Raw genomic sequence first — 23,732 nt, 5'->3', positions numbered from 1 at the left:
TGAAGGTCTTGCTCAACATGAAGTCGTCGGGCATGTATAATTAGCCGATATGGGTTCATTCTCCGACCAACGTAGCCTATGCCTGGCGCGCCAACTGACAGTGGATAGTCCAAACTACACACACGGTAGGGTAGCAAACATGTCCGGAAGTACTAGATCGTAGGTTACACAGAGAGTTTACCGACGTTCGGGCCTCCAGGAAGGAGTAACACCCTACATCCTTCTTTGTGTTTGTATTCATGGGTGGGTATACCTCGTACAAGGGATTACAATGGGAGATGGGATGATGGATACAGAGGTAGATGGGATCGAGAGCCCCGTAGCCTCCACCTATATACACGGTGGTGGTTAGGGTTTTATAGGAGGCATATCCAATCTTGGCCATCACCGTGTTGACTTGGGTGCCAAGAAAACCTTTAAATGCCTATCCAGCCCTCCGAGCTCCCTCCTGTCACTAACTCCTTGGCAGGCCCTCCGGACCTCGTGGTAGCTATGCTGTCGAGCTCCCTATGGAGCACCCTGGTGTATTACACCCTCAGTTTCTGAGGGGAGTCCAAAGCTGAGAAGGTCCACAACGCCATCCATGTTTGTTCTTGTTACTTCTTCCCACCTCTCTAGCAAGTAGCTCCATGGAATGACTTGCACATTGAGGTGCACCATGATACGTCTCCGTCGTATCTATAATTTTTGATTGTTTCATTCCATTACTCTACAACTTTCATATACTTTTGGCAATATTTTATATTATTTTTAGGACTAATATATTAATCCAATGCCCAATGCCTGTTTGTTATATGTTTTTTTGTTTTGCAGAATATCCATATCAAACGAAGTCCAAGCATAATAAAAATTTGCCGAGATTTATTTTGGAATATATATGATATATGGGAAAAGAATCAATGCAAGATGATGCTCGAGGGGGCCACAAGCCCATGGGGCATGCCCCCCTACCTAGGGCGTGCCTGGCAGGCTTGTGGGCCCTCTATAAGGTGGTTGGTGCCCTTCTTTTGCCGCAAGAAAGATAATATCTGGAAGAAAATTGTGTTAACATTTCAGCCCAATCGGAGTTAAGGATCTCCGGGAATTTAAGAAATGGCGAAGGGCCAGAAAACACGAACGAAAAACAGAAGAGAGCGGAGAGAGAGAGATCCAATCTCGGGGGGAGGGGGGCTCCTGCCATCTGGGAGCCATGGAGGCCAAGGACCAGAGGGGGAATCCTCCTCCCATCTAGGGGGGAGGGCAAAGAAGAAGAAGAAGAACGAGGGGGGCTCTCTCCCCTCTCTCCCAGCGGCACCGGAACACCGCCGGGGCAATCATCGTGTTCGTGTGACAGCGATCTACTCCAACAACCCCGTCATCTTCATCAACACCTCCATCACCTTCCCTCATCTATATTTAGCGGTCCACTCTCCCGCAACCCGCGGTACCCGTATTTGAACATGGTGCTTTATGCTTCATATTATTATCTATTGACGTGTTGCCATCCTATGATGTTTGAGTAGATTTTTGTTGTCCATTGAGTTAATTGGTGAATTGCTATGATTGGTTTAATTTGCTTGTGGTTATGTTGCTGTCCTTTGGTGCTCATCATATGAACGCGCGTGTGGATCAGACCTTAGGGTTAGTTGTATGTTGATAGGACTATGCATTGGAGGGCAAGACTGAAGGGGGACCAATATATCTTAATGCTATGGTTGGGTTTTGCCTTAATGAACTTTAGTAGTTGCGGATGCTTGCTAATTGTTCCAATCATAAGTGCATAGAATTCCAAGTAAGGGATGACATGCTAGCGGTGGCCTCTCCCACATAAAAACTTGCTATCAGTCTAGTAACTTAGCCAATTGCTTTAGGGACAATTCCGCAAATCCTACCACCACTTTTCCACACTCGCTATACTAACCTAATTGTACTTTTAGTAAAACAACACCTAACTTTTATTTTCACATTCTTTATTATCTTGTAAACCTATCCCTTTACACTAGAAAGTACTACTAGTTTTTTTTCTTGTTCTATGTAAACCAAATGTTAAGTGTGTGTAGAGTTGTATCGGTGGTCGATAGAACTTGGAGAGAATATAAATTCTACCTTTGGCTCCTCCTTGGGTTTGACACTCTTATTTATCGAAAAAACTACAATTGATCTCCTATACTTGTGGGTTATCACACCAATGCCCGGAGTGGATTCATATGTACGATGTTCTATCACAACATGCACCCGATAGAAGCCATTATCCTGGCGCTCAATGTCATACCTACATTTTCTTAAAATGAAATGTAGCATCATAAATCTTTTAGTACATGAGACTTTTTGCATCAAACAATTAATGTGCTCTAGTTTTCCTAGAATCATTATGGTTTTGTATAGGCGATGTGCACCAAGGTATGCCAAAACTGGGAGGTAGCACTTCATGCATGGTTGGATCGTTTGATGCAATACTAAGAGGAAAAAAAATCATTTTTCTCGAGCAAAAGCATGCTTGACAAAATATGTTGACATAAAGAGTAGGTACAACCTAAAAGTTGCAACCAACTGATAAAACAAATAGAGCATGGGGGATATCCATAATAAAAATTTAAAAGAGTAAAATAAAATTGTCTTTGCTCAAAGAGCAAGATTGAGACCAAATGTCTCATCTTATTGACGATGCCATCCATGCATCTTATTGGCCATGCCAAAACTAAAATTAAAGAGATGATGACTATGTAGCTAGTCATGCGCTACATGTAGAGTTCGTCTACCAGCTTACATATTCATGTGGCCACGAGAGAAGACATCGTTGTTGCCGTCATAGCCACAAGTATGGTCACCATCGTAGATCACGGTGGTAGGGGCCCTTTCGAACCTCATAGTGTTAAGACAACCCTCCTGTTGCTGTGGTGGTGCCTGATACATAATTGGAGGCCCCATGCCCCTGCCATTGGTGACGTATGGTACCTGGGCTTGGTCGACTGGTGGCTGCCCACTCATTTTTGTGGTGCATTCACTCAGGCTCTTGAGGATAGAGTCCACCTTCGAGCCCAGGGCTGTGAGCTCCTCGATGTTGTCTGGGAAGTGGCCACTTTTTAAGGCCTTATATAGGAGAATCTTGGTGTGCTTGTCCTGCTCCTCGCGTCTAGCCTTCTGGACCTGCTCTTGGAGCTGTACGATACGCTCACGGAGGATGCTCTCTTGGTCCATCGTCTTCTTTAGCCGTGCCGCCTCTTGCATGCTCTTGAACTGATTCAGGATAGCCACTGCCTCGCCATGGGATGGGAACACCTCTGGCACCGCCATGCCCTCGCCATACACGACCACACATGCCTTAGCATCGGGCATGGCGGCCACCTCGCCTGCCTTCTTCATCAGGATCTTAGTGTGCTTCTTCAAGGCATTGCGCCACGCCGAGTTATTGCGGATGTACCGAAGGGCCACCTTCTTGCGAGCCATTGTCAAGTGAGGGAAAAATCTGCAAATGAAGGAAAATTGCTTGTTTGGGTGAGTTGAAAACGAAGGTATGTGGCGTGGATTTATAGTGGAGGATCTACGAGGATGAGGACGCTATAACCATGCCAATGGAGGATCTGATAGATCTGGAGGCTGATCTTAATTGTGGCCAGCTGTAAATTTGGTGTCCATTTAAAATTTTAGATTTACTTCCTAAAACCGTAGATTTCGTCAATCAATACGAAATTTCTTGTAGATCGAAGGAGAACATATATGGAAGGTTTCTACATGCATCTTTACTAGTAGGACATTCCTATTTTAGCAAGATATTGCCAATTTTTTAATTTAATGTTATCCTAAGTTGAATGTTTATTGAAAATATAGATAATCACATCGAGTGTCCATTCCTTTTTGAAAATGTTAAGGAAATATCCATGAAGTATCACTCTTACTAGATGACCTATTGCGCCATTGGCGCACAGACAAACTGCAGCCCGGAACTTAAGCTAACTATTTGAAGGACATTTTTCCTTGACCGTCTGCAAATGATTATGTTTGTATCGCATATGTATTTGCCTTGATAATGATGTTGAAAAAATAGCCTAGAGGCAATAATAATTGTATTATTTATTTCCAAGTTTATGACAAATGTTTACGTTCCGTGCTATAACTACTATGGCTCTCGAGTCTACAATAACTAAGAGGCTAAGAGGAAAACTCATATGAACGTGTAAAAATATAAACGTTAAAATAGATTCCTTGTCTTGCCTCTAGGACTAGTTCAAGTGTTGCATGATGGTTCTATTTTTCTAAACGATCGTGCCAGCAATATTGAGGGCACGATGTTAGAAGAACACTTGTGTTGAATTGACCCAAGTTGGATTTTGTACTAGGAGATGATTTTGTCATAAGTCTATAGTCATAACATGGGAAGTTAATGTATCCATAATTCCTTAGACCATGAGAGTATCGAGTCACTCCATACTGGTTGATGCACTTTTCGGTTGTTCTAACGTCAACTGTAATAGGGTGATCATAACAACAACTTATAGGTTTATGAAAAACCTATGATGATGGACTAGATATATCTCTAGGTGTAATAGGCGATTTGCTCCTACAATGAGGAGAGATAGTCTTAGGGCCCTCTAGGTGTGACAGTATCCATCATTGTCTGGCTAGACACAACATGATTTGTTCACGTGGATGCCAAAATACGAGAATGAGAAAAAAGAACAAAACCGGTAACACAAAGACTGGTATAGTAAGCATGTGTTTGACTCACAGGGATACCAATATATCTCACCACAGGATTTTTTAAAGCATGGCGAAGCAAAAGGAATTGCACATGGGAATTGACACGTCTCGAATGTATCTATAATTTATGAAGTATTCATTCTATATCTACATCAATCTTGTATGGTTTTGATGCACTTTTATAACATTTTTATGGACTAACATATTAATATAGTGCCCAGTGCAAGTTCCTATTTTTAAAAATATTTTTCATTTGGCAGAAAAAGCATACCAAACAAAGTCAACCACAATAAAAATTTACGACTATTTTTTATGGAAGGAAACTGTCGGTGTACAAAAAGAGGGGTACACTTTTTGTACCCCTATAACTGTGCACGGGCAGTCTGAGCCACGGGCACCGCCACACCAAGCAAGGCAAGGGAGGTGAGCCAGGGTAAGACCGAAGCTCAAGAGAACTACGACGCCAAGGCCAAGACCACAAAGAGCAAAGGGGACGAAGCAGACTCCCCCGGCAAGATCCTTGCCAGGAGACAGTTCTAGCAGCCCTGGCAAGACCCTTGCCGCGGCGACTCGTCCCGCGCCTACGGAGCAAATCACCCTTGAGTCCACTGCCCCCAAAGGGCAAGGATTCGGGAGACACCCCCGTGGCGGCATGCAGATCTTTGTGAAGAAATTCAAGATCAGATACGCACTAAGGAGACGACAACCCTTGGCGGGATCCCAGCTGAGGAAGACCACAAGGCCCCCGGCAAGCGCCTCGCCGGGGATGACAGCGGGCGCCCCGGCAAGCCCCTTGCCGGGGCCCCGGCAAGGCCCTTACCGAGGACACCCGCAGGGCCACCATCAGGCCCACGCCGACTAAACCTCCACCACCGCATGCATGCAGCTGCCGACCCAACCAGCTGGGCAGGCACCTGCGTGGCGGCATGCAGATCTTCGTGAAGACCCACCACCGCGCCACTTCACCTGCCTGCCTACCTACGTGGCATCGCAGGCGTCGCTGGCCAGGGCGCGTGTCGACACAAGAAGGAGCGGCGACGGACGAGACAGATCTCTCCCCCCGTCCCCGATAAAGCAAGGACACCTAAGCAAGACGCATTAAATGCGCCTTGTCATGTAATGCGAGGGATAACCTCGCATGGCTGTACCCTTTCCACCTCCTGTATGCCACTGTGTCAACCCCTTTTTCTATAAAAGGAGGCCCGAGGCGACCAGAAGGAGGATTCGGGTTTTTGGAGCTCCTCACGCCCCATAGCTAGCTCAAGAACACAAATATACAATCCACCAAAGCAGGAGTAGGGTTTTACGCATCCTCGCGGCCCGAACCTGGATAAACGAACCGTGTGCTACCTGTTAGATCCGCTCTTCTCATGACCCCGCGCCCCGCTAACCGTAGTAGGGATTCTGTGATCCCATAGGTGTCGTTCTCAACCGACAGAAAGAGACCCAGGAAGCTTCAAGGGGGAGCCAGAAGGTGCCTAGGGGGCCCACAAGCTCAGGGGGCGTGCCACCCTAGGGCACGCTTATACGTCTTGAAAGTCATCTATGATTTTTTATTGTTTCATGCTGTTATATTATCAACTTTGGATGTTTTATATTCATTTACTAGCAACTTTATATTTTTTTGGGACCAACACATACATCAAGTAGGTCACGTGAATATCCCATTGTCACCACAGATAAGCACATGCAAGACATACATCAAGTGTTCTATATTTTTTTTGGGACCAACCTATTGACATAGTGCCCAGAGCCACATGCTGTTTTTTGCTATTTTTTTACTTCGCAGAATATCAATACCAAACGGAGTCCAAATGCCACAAAACTTTTTGGAGAATTTTTTCTGCCCAGAAGACACCCAGGAGGCCCAAGAAGTGCACCAAAGGGGGCCTATGGGGCCCACTAGGCACCAGGGCACGGCCTGGTGGGTAGTGGAGCCCACAGGCACCCACTCCACCGACCTCTGTCTCTATAAATACTCTAAAATCCCAAAACGCTAAGGGAGTCGAGAGAAAACAATTTCCGCCACCGCAAGTTCCAGAACCATGAGATCTAATCTAGAGGCCTTTTCGGCACTCTGTCGGATGGGTCAACGATCACTGAGGAGTTCTCCATCATCCTTGTTTCCCTGGGATGATGCGTGAGTAGTTTACCACAAACCTATGGGTCCGTAGCTAGTAGCCGATGGCTTCTTCTCTCTTTTTGATCTTCAATACAATGTTCTCCTTGATGTTCTTGGAGATCTATTTGATGTAATGACTTTTTGTAGTGTGTTTGTTGGGATTCGATGAATTTTGCGTTTATGATCAATTCTATCCATGAATATTATTTGAGTCTTTGCCGAACTCTTTTATGCATGATTGTTATAGCCTCGTATTTCTTCTCCGAAATTTTGGTTTGGTTCGGCCAACTAGATTGATATTTCTTGCCATGGGAAGAGGTGCTTTGTGATGAGTTCGATCTTGCGGTGCTCAATCTCAGTGATAGAAAGAGACATGACACGCATGTATCATTGCTATTAAGGATAAAAAGATAGGGCCTATTCCTACATGAATAGATCTTGTTTACATCATGTGATCGTTCTTATTGCATTACTCCATTTTTCCACGAACTGAATACACTAGATGCATGCTGGATAGTAGTCGATGTGTGGAGTAATAGTAATAGATGTAGAACCGTTTCGGTCTACTAATATTGGACGTGATGCCATGTACATGATCATTGCCTTGGATATCGTCATGATTATTCGCTTTTCTATCAATTGCCCAACCATAATTTGTTTACCCATTGTATGCTATTTTCTCGAGAGAAGCCTCTAGTGAAAACTACGCCCCCAGGTCTATTTCCTATCATATTAAATCCAAAAATACCTTGCTGCAATTTTTATTTATTTATTTTATTTTGTGTTTTAGTTAGATCTATTTATCAAATCTCATACAATTTAATCTATCTCAATACTGAGGAGGGATTGACAACCCCTCTTACGCGTTGGGTTGCAAGTTTTTGTGGTCTGTTTGCAGGTGCTGTTTACATAGTGTTGCTTGGTTATCCTACTGGATTGATAAACTTGATTTCATAACTAAGAGAGATACTTACCTTTGTTGTGCTGCATCATCCTCTCCTCTTCGGGGAAATACCAATGCAGATACAAGCAATCACGCGCCATGTGAGCTTGTGGGGCCCTTGGGACTCCCCCTAATGGGAATCCAACATTGCAAATCTCTCCCTAATAATAAAGCACAGATTGACTTTGTCGGGTTCACCGTGAGAATATGTTTTTTCTCATGTCATAATAAGCTTTTATAATTTGCATGGACAAAATCGTAATATAAACGAGGTGGTACTAATTTGGGGATGAGAAATCTGTCATTGGGCCGTCGATCCCGCACGCACACGTGACAAGGTAAGGATGTCAATGGGTAGGGTATGGGCAGGGTAGAGCAATGCCATACCCATACCCGTATAGTCAGTAGGTAAAAAATTCTGCCCATACCCGTACCCATGGGTATGAAACTTTATCCATACCCATACCCGACGGGTACCCGTACCCATTGGGTACCCAGCGGGTAGAACAAATAGTACATAAACTGTTCACAATTTTACACTCAGTGATAGCACATTTGACAAAAATATCAGTTATCTCAGCTCAATAACAAGGCAGATGTGTACATGACCACTCTCAAAATATAAAAATCACAAACATACTCATAAGTCAATAGGAGTAGATGAGTCACATGACTAATTGACAATATGTTAACATTAGTTCACAACTGGGCAGGGTATGGGTATACCCGCGGGTACAAGGCTATACTCGTACCCTACCCATGACTTAACGGGTAGGGTATGGGTACTACCCATGGGTATAAAAGTCTACCCATACCCTACCCATGCAGGTACGGTACCCGCGGGTACCCGTACCCATGGGTAAAACTGCCATCCTTAGGACAGGGTCACGTTCTCCTCCTCTTCTAGCCACCTCTCTCCCATCATGCGCAGCCCCCACGCCGCCGCCCCATGTATGCGGTTGCCCAGCCTCCTCCGTCCTACCTCGCTGCCGTCAGCTCTGCCCTACCCCATCCCGCCCTCTATCAAGGATCTCCACCGATTCAAGTGGGTCTCTCAGATCCAAAACAAAATTCGTGTGAGAATTCGGGGCTGATTGATCAATCCTTGGTTGGGATCTAGGCACGGCTATGGGGAAGATAGTGGTGGTTGTGTGCGTCGCGGCGGGACGGAAATGTTTACGCTGGTGCCAGCGGTGGAAGGGGGTGGAGCTTGTGGGCTCCACGGAGGCTGACTTGAAGACGAAGGTGGCGGCGGTGATTAAGGAGGTGGCCCGCCCGCTCCTTGAGCTCGATTAATCCGATTTGTGAGTCACATGTGTTCATCATCAAACTCATCCTCTCAAAGTACAATTAGTACAAGTATATCTCTTTTTTTCTTTACTACTGAACTTTATTTTTCTACATACTTTTTTTTCTCTGTAATGACTTAGGATCATTACTATGTATTCAACCAGGGTTAATCAATATTTAGCCACAATATGTATGTCAGAAAACAGCTTCCACCTACAAAGAATTACAAGTCAGGAAACTCGGGGTTCAGAAGCTTGAGAAATTGTATGTGGACATGGCCTTGCAAAAAGAACTTAGGTGCGTTCTCTATGAGAAACTGGATATATTTTTAAAAAAATTTAGGTCAGGTCTATATACTATCTTTGGTAACTGAACCATGGATGTTATGCTTATATTGAAAATAATTTGAAATTTACAAGGCAGTGGAGCCAGTTCATATTTTGTGAGCAACCAAAGTGCAAGCAGCCTAAATTAGTAATCTTCGAATAAACTGGCTTATGAAATTTTGCTGGTTTTGTCAATAGTACAATAGCACTGGATATTCTGCTGTTTCTTATATTTAGAATTTGCCCTGACCTGATTTTACTACTGTGGCATGCAGAAACCTTGATGCAAAAGGAAGCTCGATGAAGAACATATATAAGATTTCTTATTTTCATGATTAGCAAAGTTATTGCAGACTGCTTGTTTGTTGTCTGATAAAACACATCTCTGAAAATTCGATAGACCCTTTGATCGAGTTTACATCTGTTATCCTGTCTGTTCCAAATTTGATTTAGGTCTATAGGCAAGGGCTAAACTGAATCATGCTACTACACAAGGGCTAAACTAAACCATACTACTACTTCCTACATGCACAATTACTGATGATAGGAACTAACAGTCGGGCTGGGCGATGTTCCCATGCATGGTCGCGCTATGTTAATTAGTGTGTGCTGGCCGTAACATGTTACTATTATTTTTCCGCAGAGGAGCGAGGGCCTGGCGAAGCACGTGGACCAGTTATCGTTACGGTGGATGTTGCACGACACGCGCGCTTCGGTCTAATTAGCGTGTACGCTAAGAAATAAAGTGTGCATACTTAATTTAGCATGTCTAAACACTTTCTTTGACTGCTGAATTTAGAACTGCTGCTTGGTATGCACTATTAATTTTCATACTGATAGGCTTAACCAAATGTTGTATCAATTGGGTAAAGTACTCCATTGCACTTCCAGGCAAACTTCAGCAATGAGTCAGAATCCAATGCCACCCATGATTGGTATTATGGGTATCCATTAGTACTACCAACGTACTGTAGCCAGGTACAATCAGTACGGACATGCACTAATCAACATCATCTCTGCATCCTAATTATGCAGTGAACTTGCCGCTGATCAATTACAGTTTTGAAACAATGCTGAAACTCTCACACTTTTTCTTGGCAGAAAACAGCTTACAGAACATAGCCAATAAATTTTTTGTATGAATCCGAGCTTACTAATTTATTTGTCTGGAGATAAATTGGTTGTAGTTTAACACTTGGTTGTTGCTTCCTTATTTTTCAAATGTACCTCCCTTTCAAGCACACACTAGGTTGATTCAGATATTGTGGAACTCTACATTGTATTTTATATATTATTTCTGTTGTTTTTCAGCTTAGCGGAAAATTTCAATCGAAGATTTGACTAGCATCCAACCAGAGGAATAACCCGAAAGGTTAGCAATCTTACAAGTTTGAAAAGTGTGACAACGGCAGGGATTTGGTTTTTCTGGTAACACAGTACTTGGTCAGGTTTTACAGTGTGGTCCCAGGTCTCATAGGTGTGAAAGCTTTGCTATATGTATGCTGTTGGAGAAATTATATAGCTGTTGTGGTGAAAATTCCAATTTATGGTTAAATAAATCATGTTGTTTCTGCTTTGTTAATAACCATGCCTACTATGATCCTGCGCCTCTTACTCTTTGTGTAGGCTTGCTGTCAAAACAACAAACTTAACATGTGCTTGACTAACTCAGTCAAGCTATTGTTGTAGTTGTCTGATGTATGAAAGTGTAATGTTCTCCTCATGTCTATTCTGATGTTTCAACTATACTACTTCTCTTGAGAAGTTTTCATGGTCCCACCCAGATTATACGCCATATTAGATCATCAGATTACCTACTAATCGACCTGCCAATGACTACAACGCTTGGTTGATTGCTTGTGGATGATTCTGCAATGTAGTGAAAGAATTTCAGTAACTAAATCCGCATGCTGTTCTTCAGCAATGGACAATTTCTGAAACTTTTCTGGATTGTGACCGATATGATTCAGGCGCAGAAACGTTAGATGTTGAATGCTATAGGACTGGAGATATATATGCTATCTGCGAATCGATTGACCCAATCTTGCCTCACTAGCTATGAGAAATAATTTAGATGAGAGTTTATAAAGAGCATGTCTAATACCATGCACTACAGTGGATACCGTCTTTGTTTATCGGTGCAGTTTAGTAGCACATCTTCTCGTGATCTCATTTGCTATTATATTCCATGAAAGAAACATTTACACAGGATTTGGTTTTGTCTTGGAAGTTCATAGGATATTGTAGGAATCGATCACGACATTGATGGATATCAAAGAAAAGTGAGTCTGGCTCACCATGGTGTGCGAAAGGTGAGGCTGCTTTGCGCTCAGGACAGTTGATTAGGAACTCTTTGATTTGTATCACTGCCACTGGCTTGGTATCTGTACGTAGATGTGTATGCGTACCTGTAAAAATTAATGTTTTGGTTTAGTATTTTTCTTAATTCTCAAGAGCAAAATGAAAATATGTTATCAGTGTGTACGTACAATACTATACACATCAAGTCGGAATCAAAGTCGAATTGAAAGCGAAGAAATGGCTAACCCTGACCGTGCACCTCTCCATCCCTTGGGTTTACTGCTTTGAACGCTTTAACCATTTTGTTATTATTATTGCTGTTCAATCAGGTTGCGACGAATCGGATCGGATGAGTAGCTAGATGTGGATCGATGGTGGCGGCTGGAAAGGGTTAACCCTCACCGTCTACCTCTCATGCTGCTTGGTGGTGACATGTGATCATCCACGGCTATCCGACGTATGAGGACTCAGAATGTGGTGTTTGCTCCACAGTGAAGCACATGACCTTTCCTTGAAGGATGCATGGACACGTGCGGACCATCCCCCACCCCCTCCAATGAAACAAGTCTGTAACATTGATTCAGAAGCGAGAGGGCGAGTCTGTAACATTGATTCAGAAGCGAGAGGGCATATGAGGGTCGGTGTACATATGGACCAGGTGCATGGTGTAGCTCGCGCAAGGCGGCCCTCATGTCTAGGTCAACGAGATTAGTTTTAAACATTTCACTATGCTAGCGCGGTTCAATGACAAGTGTGTCGTGTAATGCTTGAACTCATCGCCTTGGCATATGTTCGGGTGCATTGTGATCAGGTGGATACCACGACCACTGAGGGTGGAAGGACGATAAGCAACTACATGGCTGGGGTAGAGGATGTGGGCCTGCATGGGTCTTTGAGTCATGTTCGGCGTGTGAGTTTGTTTCTCCCGTTGCAACGCACGGGCATTTGTGCTAGTTCCTATAAATACAGCCCCCCCTCGAAAAGTAATCTAGAACTTTTACTCTGCCGTCGCGAGCCTCTATTCCTATAAATACAGAAACTCCCAAAAAATATTAATTGTGAGCGAGTCATTTACGTCTTGAGTTACAACATAATGTCTATTGTTCATGCTATAATTGTGTTATCCGGAAATCGTAATACATGTGTGAATACATAGACCACAACATGTCCCTAGTGAGCCTCTAGTTGACTAGCTCGTTGATCAATAGATGGTTACGGTTTCCTAACCATGGACATACGATGTCACTGATAACGGGATCACATCATTAGGGTAATGATGTGATGGACAAGACCCAATCCTAAGTATCCTTTCCTTAGACCATGAGATTGTGCAACTCCCGGATACCGTAAGGGTACTTTGGGTGTGCCAAACGTCACAACGTAATTTGGTGGCTATAAAGGTACACTACGGGTATCCCCGAAAGTATCTGTTGGGTTGGCACGAATCGAGACTGGGATTTGTCACTCCTTATGACGGAGAGGTATCTCTGGGCCCACTCGGTAGGACATCAACATAATGAGCTCAATGTGATCAAGGATTTGTTCACGGGATGATGTGTTATGGGAACGAGTAAAGAGACTTGCCGTAACGAGATTGAACAAGGTATCGGTATACCGATGATCGAATCTCGGGCAAGTATCATACCATAGACAAAGGGAATTGTATACATGATTGATTGAATCCTTGACATCGTGGTTCATTCGATGATATTATCGTGGAGCATGTGGGAGCCAACATGGGTATCCAGATCCCGTTGTTGGTTGTTGACTGGAGAGTTGTCTCGGTCATGTCTACGTGTCTCCCGAACCCGTAGGGTCTACACACTTAAGGTTCGGTGACGCTAGAGTTGTAGAGATATTAGTATGCGGTTAACAGAAAGTTGTTCGGAGTCCCGGATGAGATCCCGGACGTCACGAGGAGTTCCGGAATGGTCCGGAGGTAAATATTTATATATAGGAAGTCCAGTTTCGGCCACCGGGAGAGTTGTGGTCCCGGGGGTCCACTGGGTGGGGCCACCTATCCCGGAGGGCCCCATGGGCTGAAGTGGCGTGGGAACCAGCTCCTGGTGGGCTGGTGCGCCCCACCCAAGGGCCCAAGGAGCCTAGGGTTGGAAACCCTAGGGGGCCATTGCCCCCGAGGGGGCATGCGCCCCCTGGTTGGAAACCCTAAGGGGGCCGCCGCCCCGAGGGCCCCCCCTGTAAATGGGATCTCCAAGGGGGCATGTGCCCCCTAGCCCCTATATATAGTGGAGGGGAGGGAGGGCAGCCGCACCCTAAGCCCTGGCTTCGCCCTCTCCCTCCCGCGGCACCTCTTCCTCCCAGTAGCGCTTGGCGAAGTCCTGCTAGAATCCTGCTGCTTCCACCACCACGCCGCCGTGCTGCTGGATCTTCATCAACTTCTCCTCCCCCCTTGCCGGATCAAGAAGGAGGAGACGTCTCTGCTCCGTACGTGTGTTGAACGCGGAGGTGCCGTCCGTTCGGCGCTAGGATCATCGGTGATTTGGATCACGACGAGTACGACTCCATCAACCCCGTTCTCTTGAACGCTTCCGCTCGCGATCTATAAGGGTATGTAGATGCACTCCTCTCTCTCTCTCGTTGCTAGATGACTCCATAGATTGATCTTGGTGATGCGTAGAAAATTTTAAGTTCTGCTACGATCCCCAACAGTGGCATCATGAGCTAGGTCTATGCGTAGTTTCTATGCACGAGTAGAACACAAGTTGTTGTGGGCGTCGATTTTGTCAATTTACTTGGCGTTACTAGTCTTATCTTGATTCGGCGACATCGTGGGATGAAGCGGCCCGGACCGACCTTACACGTACACTTACGTGAGATAGGTTCCACCGACTGACAAGCACTAGTTGCATAAGATGGCTAGCGGGTGTCTGTCTCTCCCACTTTAGTCAGATCGGATTCGATGAAAAGGGTCCTTTTGAAGGGTAAATAGAAATTGGCATATCACGTTGTGGTTTTGGTGTAGGTAAGAAACGTTCTTGCTAGAAACCTATAGCAGCCACGTAAAAATTTGCAACAACAATTAGAGGACGTCTAACTTGTTCTTGCAGCATATGCCGTGTGATGTGATATGGCCAAAAGGATGTGATGAATGATATATGTGATGTGTGAGATTGATCATGTTCTTCTAATAGGAATCACGACTTGCATGTCGATGAGTATGACAACCGGCAGGAGCCATAGGAGTTGTCTTAATTTATTGTATGACCCGCATGTCAATGAAAACGCCATGTAATTACTTTACTTTATTGCTAACTGTTAGCTATAGTAGTAGAAGTAATAGTTGGCGAGACAACTTCATGAAGACACAATGGTGGAGATCATGATGACGGAGATCATGGTGTCATGCCAGTGACGATGATAATCATGGCGCCCCGAAGATGGAGATCAAAAGGAGCAAAATGATATTGGGCATATCATGTCACTATTTGATTGCATGTGATGTTTATCATGTTTTTACATCTTATTTTCTTAGAATGACGGTAGCATAAATAAGATGATCCCTCATTAAAATATCAAGAATTGTGTTTCCCCTAACTGTGCACCGTTGCTAAGGTCCGTTGTTCCGAAGCACCACGTGATGATCGGGTGTGATAGGTTCTAACATTCGCATACAACGGGCGTAAGCCAGATTTACACACGCAATACACTTAGGTTGACTTGACGAGCCTAGCATGTATAGAAATGGCCTCGGAACACGGAAGACCAAAAGGTTGAACATGAGTCATATAGAAGATACGATCAACATGAAGATGTTCACCGATGATGACTAGTCCGTCTCACGTGATGATCGGACACGGCCTAGTTGACTCGGATCATGTATCACTTAGAGGACTAGAGGGATGTCTATCTGAGTGGGAGTTCATTAAATAATTTGATTAGATAAACTTAATTATCATGAACATAGTCTAAAACTTTGCAATATGTCTTGTAGATCAAATGGCCCATGCTAATGTTGCCCTCAACTTCAACGCGTTCCTAGAGAAAACCTAGCTGAAAGACGATGGTAGCAACTACACGGTCTGGGTCCGTAACCTGAGGATTATCCTCATAGCTGCCAAGAAAGCATATGTCCTTGAAGCACCGCTAGGTGATGCACCTGTTTTCCCAGCAACTCAAGACGTTATGAACGCCTGGCAGTCGCATAGTGATGATTACTCCTTGGTTCAGTGCGGCATGCTTTACAACTTAGAACCGGGGCTCCAAAAGCGTTTTGAGCAGCACGGAGCATATGAGATGTTCCAAGAGCTGAAAATGGTTTTCCAAGCTCATGCCCGGGTCGAGAGATATGAAGTCTCCAACAAGTTCTATAGTTGTAAGATGGAGGAGAATAGTTCTGTCAGCGAGCACATACTCAAAATGTCTGGGTTGCACAACCGCTTATCTCAGCTGGCAGTTAATCTCCCGGATGATGCGGTCGTTGACAGAATCCTTCAGTCGCTCCCACCTAGCTACAAGAGCTTTGTGATGAACTTCAATATGCAGGGGATGGAAAAGACCATTCCCGAGGTATATTCAATACTGAAATCAGCGGAGGTGGAGATAAAAAAGGAACATCAAGTGTTGATGGTGAATAAAACCACTATGGTCAAGAAAGGCAAGGGTAAGAAGAACTTCAAGAAGGACAACAAGGGAGTTGCCGCGCCCGGTAAGCCAGTTACCGGGAAGAAGCCAAAGCATAGACCCAAGCCTGAGACTGAGTGCTTTTATTGCAAGGGAAACGGTCACTGGAAGCGGAACTACCCCAAGTACTTAGCGCATAAGAAGGCCGGCAATACCAAACGTATATGTGATATACATGTTATTGATGTGTACCTAACCAGCGCTCGTAGTAGCTCCTGGGTATTTGATACCGGTGCAGTTGCTCATATTTGTAACTCAAAACAGGAGCTGCGGAATAAGCGGAGACTGGTGAAGGACGAGGTGACGATGCGCGTCGCGAATGGTTCCAATGTCGATGTGATCGCCGTTGGCACACTACCTCTACATTTACCTATGGGATTAGTTTTAAACCTCAATAATTGTTATTTAGTACCAGCTTTGAGCATGAACATTGTATCTGGATCTCGTTTAATGTGAGATGGCTACTCATTTAAATCTGAGAATAATGGTTGTTCTATTTATATGAGAGACATGTTTTATGATCATGCCCCGCTGGTTAATGGTTTATTCTTATTTAATCTCGAGCGTGATGTTACACATATTCATAGTGTGAATGCCAAAAGATGTAAGGTTGATAATGATAGTCCCACATACTTGTGGCACTGCTGCCTTGGTTACATTGGTTTCAAACGCATGAAGAAACTCCATGCAGATGGACTTTTGGAGTCTCTTGATTATGAATCATTTGACACGTGCGAACCATGCCTCATGGGAAAAATGACCAAGACTCCGTTCTCCGGAACACTGGAGCGAGCAACCAACTTATTGGAAATCATGCATACCGATGTGTGCGGTCCGATGAGTGTTGAGGCTCGTGGTGGTTATCGTTATGTCCTCACCCTCACTGATGACTTCAGTAGATATTGACATGTCTACTTGATGAAACACAAGTCTGAGACCTTTGAAAAGTTCAAGGAATTTCAGAGTGAGGTTGAGAATCAACGTGACAGGAAAATAAAGTTCTTACGATCAGATCATGGAGGGGAATAGTTGAGTCACGAATTTGGCACGCACTTAAGGAAATGTGGAATTGTTTCACAACTCACGCCGCCTGGAACACCTCAGCGTAATGGTGTGTCCGAACGTCGTAATCGCACTCTATTGGATATGGTGCGATCTATGATGTCTCTGACCGATCTACCGCTATCATTTTGGGGTTATGCTATAGAGACTGCCACATTCACTTTAAATAGGGCTCCGTCGAAATCCGTTGAGACGACACCGTATGAATTGTGGTTTGGGAAGAAACCTAAGCTGTCGTTTCTGAAAGTTTGGGGATGCGATGCTTATGTCAAGAAACTTCAACCTGAAAAGCTCGAACCCAAATCGGAAAAATGCGTCTTCATAGGATACCCTAAGGAAACTATTGGGTATACCTTCTACCTCAGATCCAAAGGCAAGATCTTTGTTGCCAAGAATGGATCCTTTCTAGAGAAAGAGTTTCTCTCGAAAGAAGTAAGTGGGAGGAAAGTAGAACTTGATGAAGTATTGCCTCTTGAACCGGAGAGTAGCGCAGCTCAAGAAAATGTTTCTATGGTGCCTGCACCGACTAGAGAGGAAGTTAATGATGATGATCATGAAACTTCAGATCAAGTTGCTACTGAACTTCGTAGGTCCACAAGGACACGTTCCGCACCAGAGTGGTACGGCAACCCTGTCCTGGAAATCATGTTGTTAGACAATGGTGAACCTTCAAACTATGAAGAAGCGATGGCAGGCCCGGATTCTGACAAATGGCTTGAAGCCATGAAATCCGAGATAGGATCCATGTATGAAAACGAAGTATGGACTTTTACTGACTTGCCCGATGATCGGCGAGCCATAGAAAATAAATGGATCTTTAAGAAGAAGACAGACGCGGATGGTAATGTAACCATCTATAAGGCTCGGCTTGTCGCTAAGGGTTATCGACAAGTTCAAGGGGTTGACTACGATGAGACCTCACCCGTAGCGAAGCTGAAGTCTGTCCGAATCATGTTAGCAATTGCCACATTCTATGATTATGAGATATGGCAAATGGACGTCAAAACGACATTCCTTCATGGTTTCCTTAAGGAAGAATTGTATATGATGCATCCGGAAGGTTTTGTCGATCCTAAGAACCCTGGCAAGGTATGCAAGATCCAACGCTCGATCTATGGGCTGGTGCAAGCATCTCGGAGTTGGAACATTTGTTTTTGATGAGATGATCAAAGCGTTTGGGTTTACGCAGATTTATGGAGAAGCCTGTGTTTACAAGAAAGTGAGTGAGAGCTCTACAACATTTCTCATATTATATGTGGATGACATACTTTTGATGGGAAATGATATAGAACTCTTGGAAATCATAAAGGCCTACTTGAATAAGTGTTTTTCAATGAAGGACCTTGGAGAAGCTGCTTACATATTAGGCATCAAGATCTATAGAGATAGATCGAGACGCCTCATTGGTCTTTCACAAAGCACGTATCTTGACAAGATATTGAAGAAGTTCAATATGGATCAGTCCAAGAAGGGGTTCTTGCCTGTATTGCAAGGTGTGAGACTGAGCACGGCTCAATGCCCGACCACGGCAGAAGATAGAGAAAAGATGAGTGTCATCCCCTATGCCTCGGCCATAGGGTCTATTATGTATGCCATGTTGTGTACCAGACCTGATGTAAACCTTGCCGTAAGTTTGGTGGGAAGGTACCAAAGTAATCCCGGCATGTTTCTCGTTTATGGAGGTGATGAAGATCTCGTCATAAAGGGTTACGTTGATGCTAGCTTGGACACAGATCTGGATGACTCCAAGTCACAAACCGGATACGTGTATATTTTGAATGGTGGGGCAGTCAGCTGGTGCAGTTGCAAGCAAAGCGTCATGGCGGGATCTACATGTGAAGCAGAGTACATGGCAGCCTCGAAGGCAGCACATGAAGCAATCTGGATGAAGGAGTTCATTACCGACCTAGGAGTTATTCCCAATGCGTCGGGCCCAATGACTCTCTTTTGTGACAACACTGAAGTTATTGCCCTTGCCAAGGAGCCCAGGTTTCACAAGAAGACCGGCATATCAAGCGTCGCTTCAACTCCATTCATGATAATGTTCAAGATGGAGACATAGAGATTTGTAAAGTGCATACGGACCTGAATGTCGCAGATCCGTTGACTAAACCTCTTCCACGTGCAAAGCATGGTCAACACCAGAACTCTATGGGTGTTCGATTCATCACAATGTAACTAGGTTATTGACTCTAGTGCAAGTGGGAGATTGTTGGAAATATGCCCTAGAGGCAATAATAAAATGGTTATTATTATATTTCCTTGTTCATGATAATTGTCTATTGTTCATGCTATAATTGTGTTATCCAGAAATCGTAATACATGTGTAAATACATAGACCACAACATGTCCCTAGTGAGCCTCTAGTTGACTAGCTCGTTGATCAATAGATGGTTACGGTTTCCTAACAATGGACATAGGATGTCACTGATAACGGGATCAGGTCATTAGGATAATGATGTGATGGACAAGACCCAATCCTAAGCATAGCACAAGATCGTGTAGTTCGTCTGCTAAAGCTTTTCTAATGTCGAGTATCCTTTCCTTAGACCATGAGATTGTGCAACTCTCGGATATCATAAGGGTACTTTGGGTGTGCCAAACGTCACAACATAACTGGGTGGCTATAAATGTACACTACGGGTATCCCCGAAAGTATCTGTTGGGTTGGCACGAATCGAGACTGAGATTTATCACTCCGTATGACGGAGAGGTATCTCTGGGCCCACTCGGTAGGACATCATCATAATGAGCTCAATGTGAACAAGGAGTTGTTCACGGGATGATGTGTTACGGGAACGAGTAAACAGACTTGCCGTAACGAGATTGAACAAGGTATCGGTATACCGATGATCGAATCTCGGGCAAGTATCATACTGATAGACAAAGGGAATTGTATACGGGATTGATTGAATCCTCGACATCGTGATTCATTCGATGAGATTATCGTGGAGCATGTGGGAGCCAACATGGGTATCCAGATCCCGCTGTTGGTTATTGACCGGAGAGTTATCTCGATCATGTCTACGTGTCTCCCGAACCCGTAGGGTCTACACACTTAAGGTTCGGTGACACTAGAGTTGTAGAGATATTAGTATGCGGTTAATTGAAAGTTGTTCGGAGTCCCGGATGAGATCCGGGACGTCACGAGGAGTTCCGGAATGGCCCGGAGGTAAAGATTTATATATAGGAAGTCCAGTTTCGGCCACCGGGAGAGTTTCGGGGGTCACCGGTATTATACCGGGACCACCAGAAGGGTCCCGGGGGTCCACCGGGTGGGGCCACCTATCCCGGAGGGCCCCATGGGCTGAAGTGGCGTGGGAACCAACCCCTAATGGGCTGGTGCGTGATACGTCTCCAACGTATCTATAATTTTTGATTGCTCCATGCTATATTATCTACTGTTTTGAATGTTTATGGGCTTTATTATACACTTTTATATCATTTTTGGGACTAACCTATTAACCCAGAGCCCAGTGCCAGTTTCTATTTTTACCCTGTTTCAGCATTGAAAAATGCCGCTGAGACTTTTTTTCGTTGATCCTATCTGCCTTGTAGTGTTTTAACTCTTATTCTTTTCAGGTTACTGCAAACCGCCTCCTAGCTTCTAATCAAACCATCCCACATTACTACTTGACAGTTGACACACGTGTCGACAAACTTATCAAGTATGTTTCAGGCCTGATTTTGTAAAACTTGCAGTGGATAATTTTAGTACCGAACTTTTGTCTAAAGAAGAGTTTTTCATTTTGTTGTGCTACAGGTTACGAGGGGAACTGAACCCACTGCAGGAAGCATCTGGTGGAAAGAAGATATCTATTAACAACCTTGTTATAAAGGTACTCACCGGTTCTTATACGTACGTTGTTGCCTTGTAAGTCGTATTGGGCTCATGTGGATTCTGTGATCTCCAGTTTTAAATTTACCTCTACGTTCTGCGCAGGCTGCAGCCTTGGCTCTTCGAAAGGTCCCTGAGTGCAACAGTTCTTGGATGAATGATTTTATTCGCCAGTGAGTTCCTACGGAGCATTTATACCTGTCACTCAAATTATATTGGCAAGAAATGTGATATGACAAATGTACATCTCATGCAGATACCACAATGTGAACATAAATGTAGCTGTACAAACTGAGCATGGATTGTTTGTTCCAGTAGTTAGGGTAAGCTAGTCAAAGCTAGCTAGTTCAGTTTTGTGCATTTTCCCCCGTTCTCTTAACTTATTACTTGTGGTGCAGGATGCAGACAAGAAGGGACTTGGTACAATCGGTGAGGAGGTGAAGCAGTTGGCTCAAAGAGCAAGGGATAACAGCTTAAAACCACAAGATTACGAGGTATTTATCGCATAGTAGATGATAAGTATGAAATCAACAACATTTTTCATTGACCATTTTCGTTCTCTGTTTCAGGGTGGCACGTTCACAGTATCAAACTTGGGAGGTCCTTTTGGAATTAAACAGTTCTGTGCTATTATAAATCCTCCTCAGTCAGCAATCTTGGCCATTGGTTCTGGTAAGAAGCCGTGTTACACTTTCGTCATGTACTGCCAATACGTTGGCCACAAAAATGTTGTTGCTACTTAGTTTGCATTGTGTACATAACAGTTTGGCATTTGTCAGTATTTTACCATTGTTATGGATAACATAGTCCTGTCGACCTTTTACCAGAACCTGCTATTGGAAGCCCAGTACATTGACCTAGACAATTGCATGATCCTTTACTTTGGCATTCTATATCCTAGTCCGTTCTTACTTCTGAGTAACCTTCAGTTAGTTCTGTAGGCAGGACTTGAACATTGTCCTAATGTTCTGTGCTTTTTGTTTCTGTATTCTACTTTGTAGCATAGTTAGATCTAGTTTCTGCTACTTTGATCCATTATTCATTTTGTGATGTCCTTAGTCCTCCCATAGGGATTTATTCAGTGCTTACCTGATACTTTTTTTTGAGCAGCTGAGAAGAGGGTGATACCAGGCAGCGCGGATGGTCAGTACGAGTTTGGTTCCTACATGTCAGTAACAATGAGCTGCGATCACAGGGTTATTGATGGTACCCTCTTAATCTTTTGTGAAATATAAATCGTGAGTCAGTTGAAATGTGGGTGGGAAATCAACAAATAATGATGTTTATCTGTAGGTGCAATTGGGGCGGAATTCCTGAAAGCGTTCAAGGGCTACATCGAGAACCCGACCACAATGTTCCTGTAAAGTTAGGAGGATGAAGCCTATTCTTGTCGAGTTCTTGAATAATGCACAGAACGGTGCTGTCCCGTTTTACATAACCTGGGCGCGGTCTCATGGAACCCACAGTCAAGAGCACAGAGCCAGCAAGCGAACACACAGGATGACCTGTTTTTTTGGATTGAAACGTCTTCTGTTCGTTTTACCTTCTGTTTCTTCCCATGAATGACCTGATCGATGTAGGTTGGACTTGCATGGCCTGTTGAGCTCATTTTTTGCCAGAGAAACTCCTGATTATAGGATTTGCATTTTTCCTAATATACACGCAAACTTAACCAGGAGGCTCAGTAAATGGTTCGGAACAATAAGTCATCTTGGAAGAAACAGCTACCTAACCCTGTACGGATTAGAAATCCATCAATGGTTCGTCTTTGCCATCAATTCCATCAAGCCGGTTGTGATTTCAAGCGTGCTAAGCCACCTATTTATTCCGACGGAGGCACCACGGTTCTGCGCAGCGCATCAATCCGTCCATCGGCAATGTCGAGCTCTGGTTTCATGGCGTTCGAGATCAGCTCCAAGGCACACAGCCACCGAGCCATGGGCCAGGGCCTGGTCCGCGTCTACTCGCCGATGGCCACCGTCGGCGGCCACTGCTGGAGGCTGGCCTGCTACCCGTACGGGGACGCTCCACGCGTACCCGCCCTCACCCGCTTCGCCTCCATCTACCTCGAGCTCGTGAGCCATCCGACGCATGCCGTGATGGCCACCTTCGACGCCTTCGCCGTGCACGGCGACGGATCGTCGCCACCGTCCCACCACAGTCAATGCGTGCACGTCTACTCGCCGGACGACCGCGGTTTTAGGAGTCCCCGCGGGTTTCCTGAGTTCATCCCCGCCGACACCCAATTCAACGTCAACGACATGACTGTCATGTGGAGGGTCACGGTTGCGCGAGACGCTTCCTTGTCGAACCAGCTCGGCCGCCTGCTCGACCGTGGCGCCTGGACCGACGTCACCTTTGAGGTCGCCGGCGAGACCTTCCACGCCCACCGCGCAGAGGCGCAGCTCTTCGGCGGCATGCTCGAGTCCTCCTCGTCCTCCTTCCCCATCGCTCTGGAGGACATCGAGCCCGAGACCTTTGGAGCAATGCTCCGGTTCATCTACACTGACACCCTGCCGGACGACGCCGACG

The 23,732-nt window shown here is 44.8% G+C and overlaps 2 protein-coding genes across 2 annotated transcripts; one reads left to right on the top strand and one right to left on the bottom strand.

The window, feature by feature from the left end:
- Positions 1-2,742: 2,742 nt before the first annotated feature.
- On the bottom strand, positions 2,743-3,426 carry LOC119314959 (agamous-like MADS-box protein AGL80). The gene has a single exon (XM_037589639.1). It carries the CDS (start codon positions 3,424-3,426, stop codon positions 2,743-2,745), a length of 684 nt encoding a protein of 227 aa, XP_037445536.1.
- A 5,444-nt stretch (positions 3,427-8,870) lies between these two features.
- Positions 8,871-22,889, top strand: LOC119315461 (dihydrolipoyllysine-residue acetyltransferase component 3 of pyruvate dehydrogenase complex, mitochondrial-like). The gene is made up of 9 exons (XM_037590085.1): positions 8,871-9,008; positions 20,945-21,030; positions 21,126-21,201; positions 21,306-21,373; positions 21,457-21,523; positions 21,599-21,694; positions 21,770-21,872; positions 22,311-22,406; positions 22,494-22,889. Exons 1-9 carry the CDS (start codon positions 8,871-8,873, stop codon positions 22,562-22,564), a joined length of 801 nt encoding a protein of 266 aa, XP_037445982.1. The 3' UTR covers positions 22,565-22,889.
- The last annotated feature ends 843 nt before the right edge of the window (positions 22,890-23,732 follow it).

Source organism: Triticum dicoccoides, chromosome 6A, assembly GCF_002162155.2.
Source record: "Triticum dicoccoides isolate Atlit2015 ecotype Zavitan chromosome 6A, WEW_v2.0, whole genome shotgun sequence".
NCBI lineage: Eukaryota > Viridiplantae > Streptophyta > Magnoliopsida > Poales > Poaceae > Triticum > Triticum dicoccoides.
The sequence above is the reverse complement of the archived record's forward strand: the minus strand, read 5'-3'. Positions and strand labels throughout refer to the sequence as shown.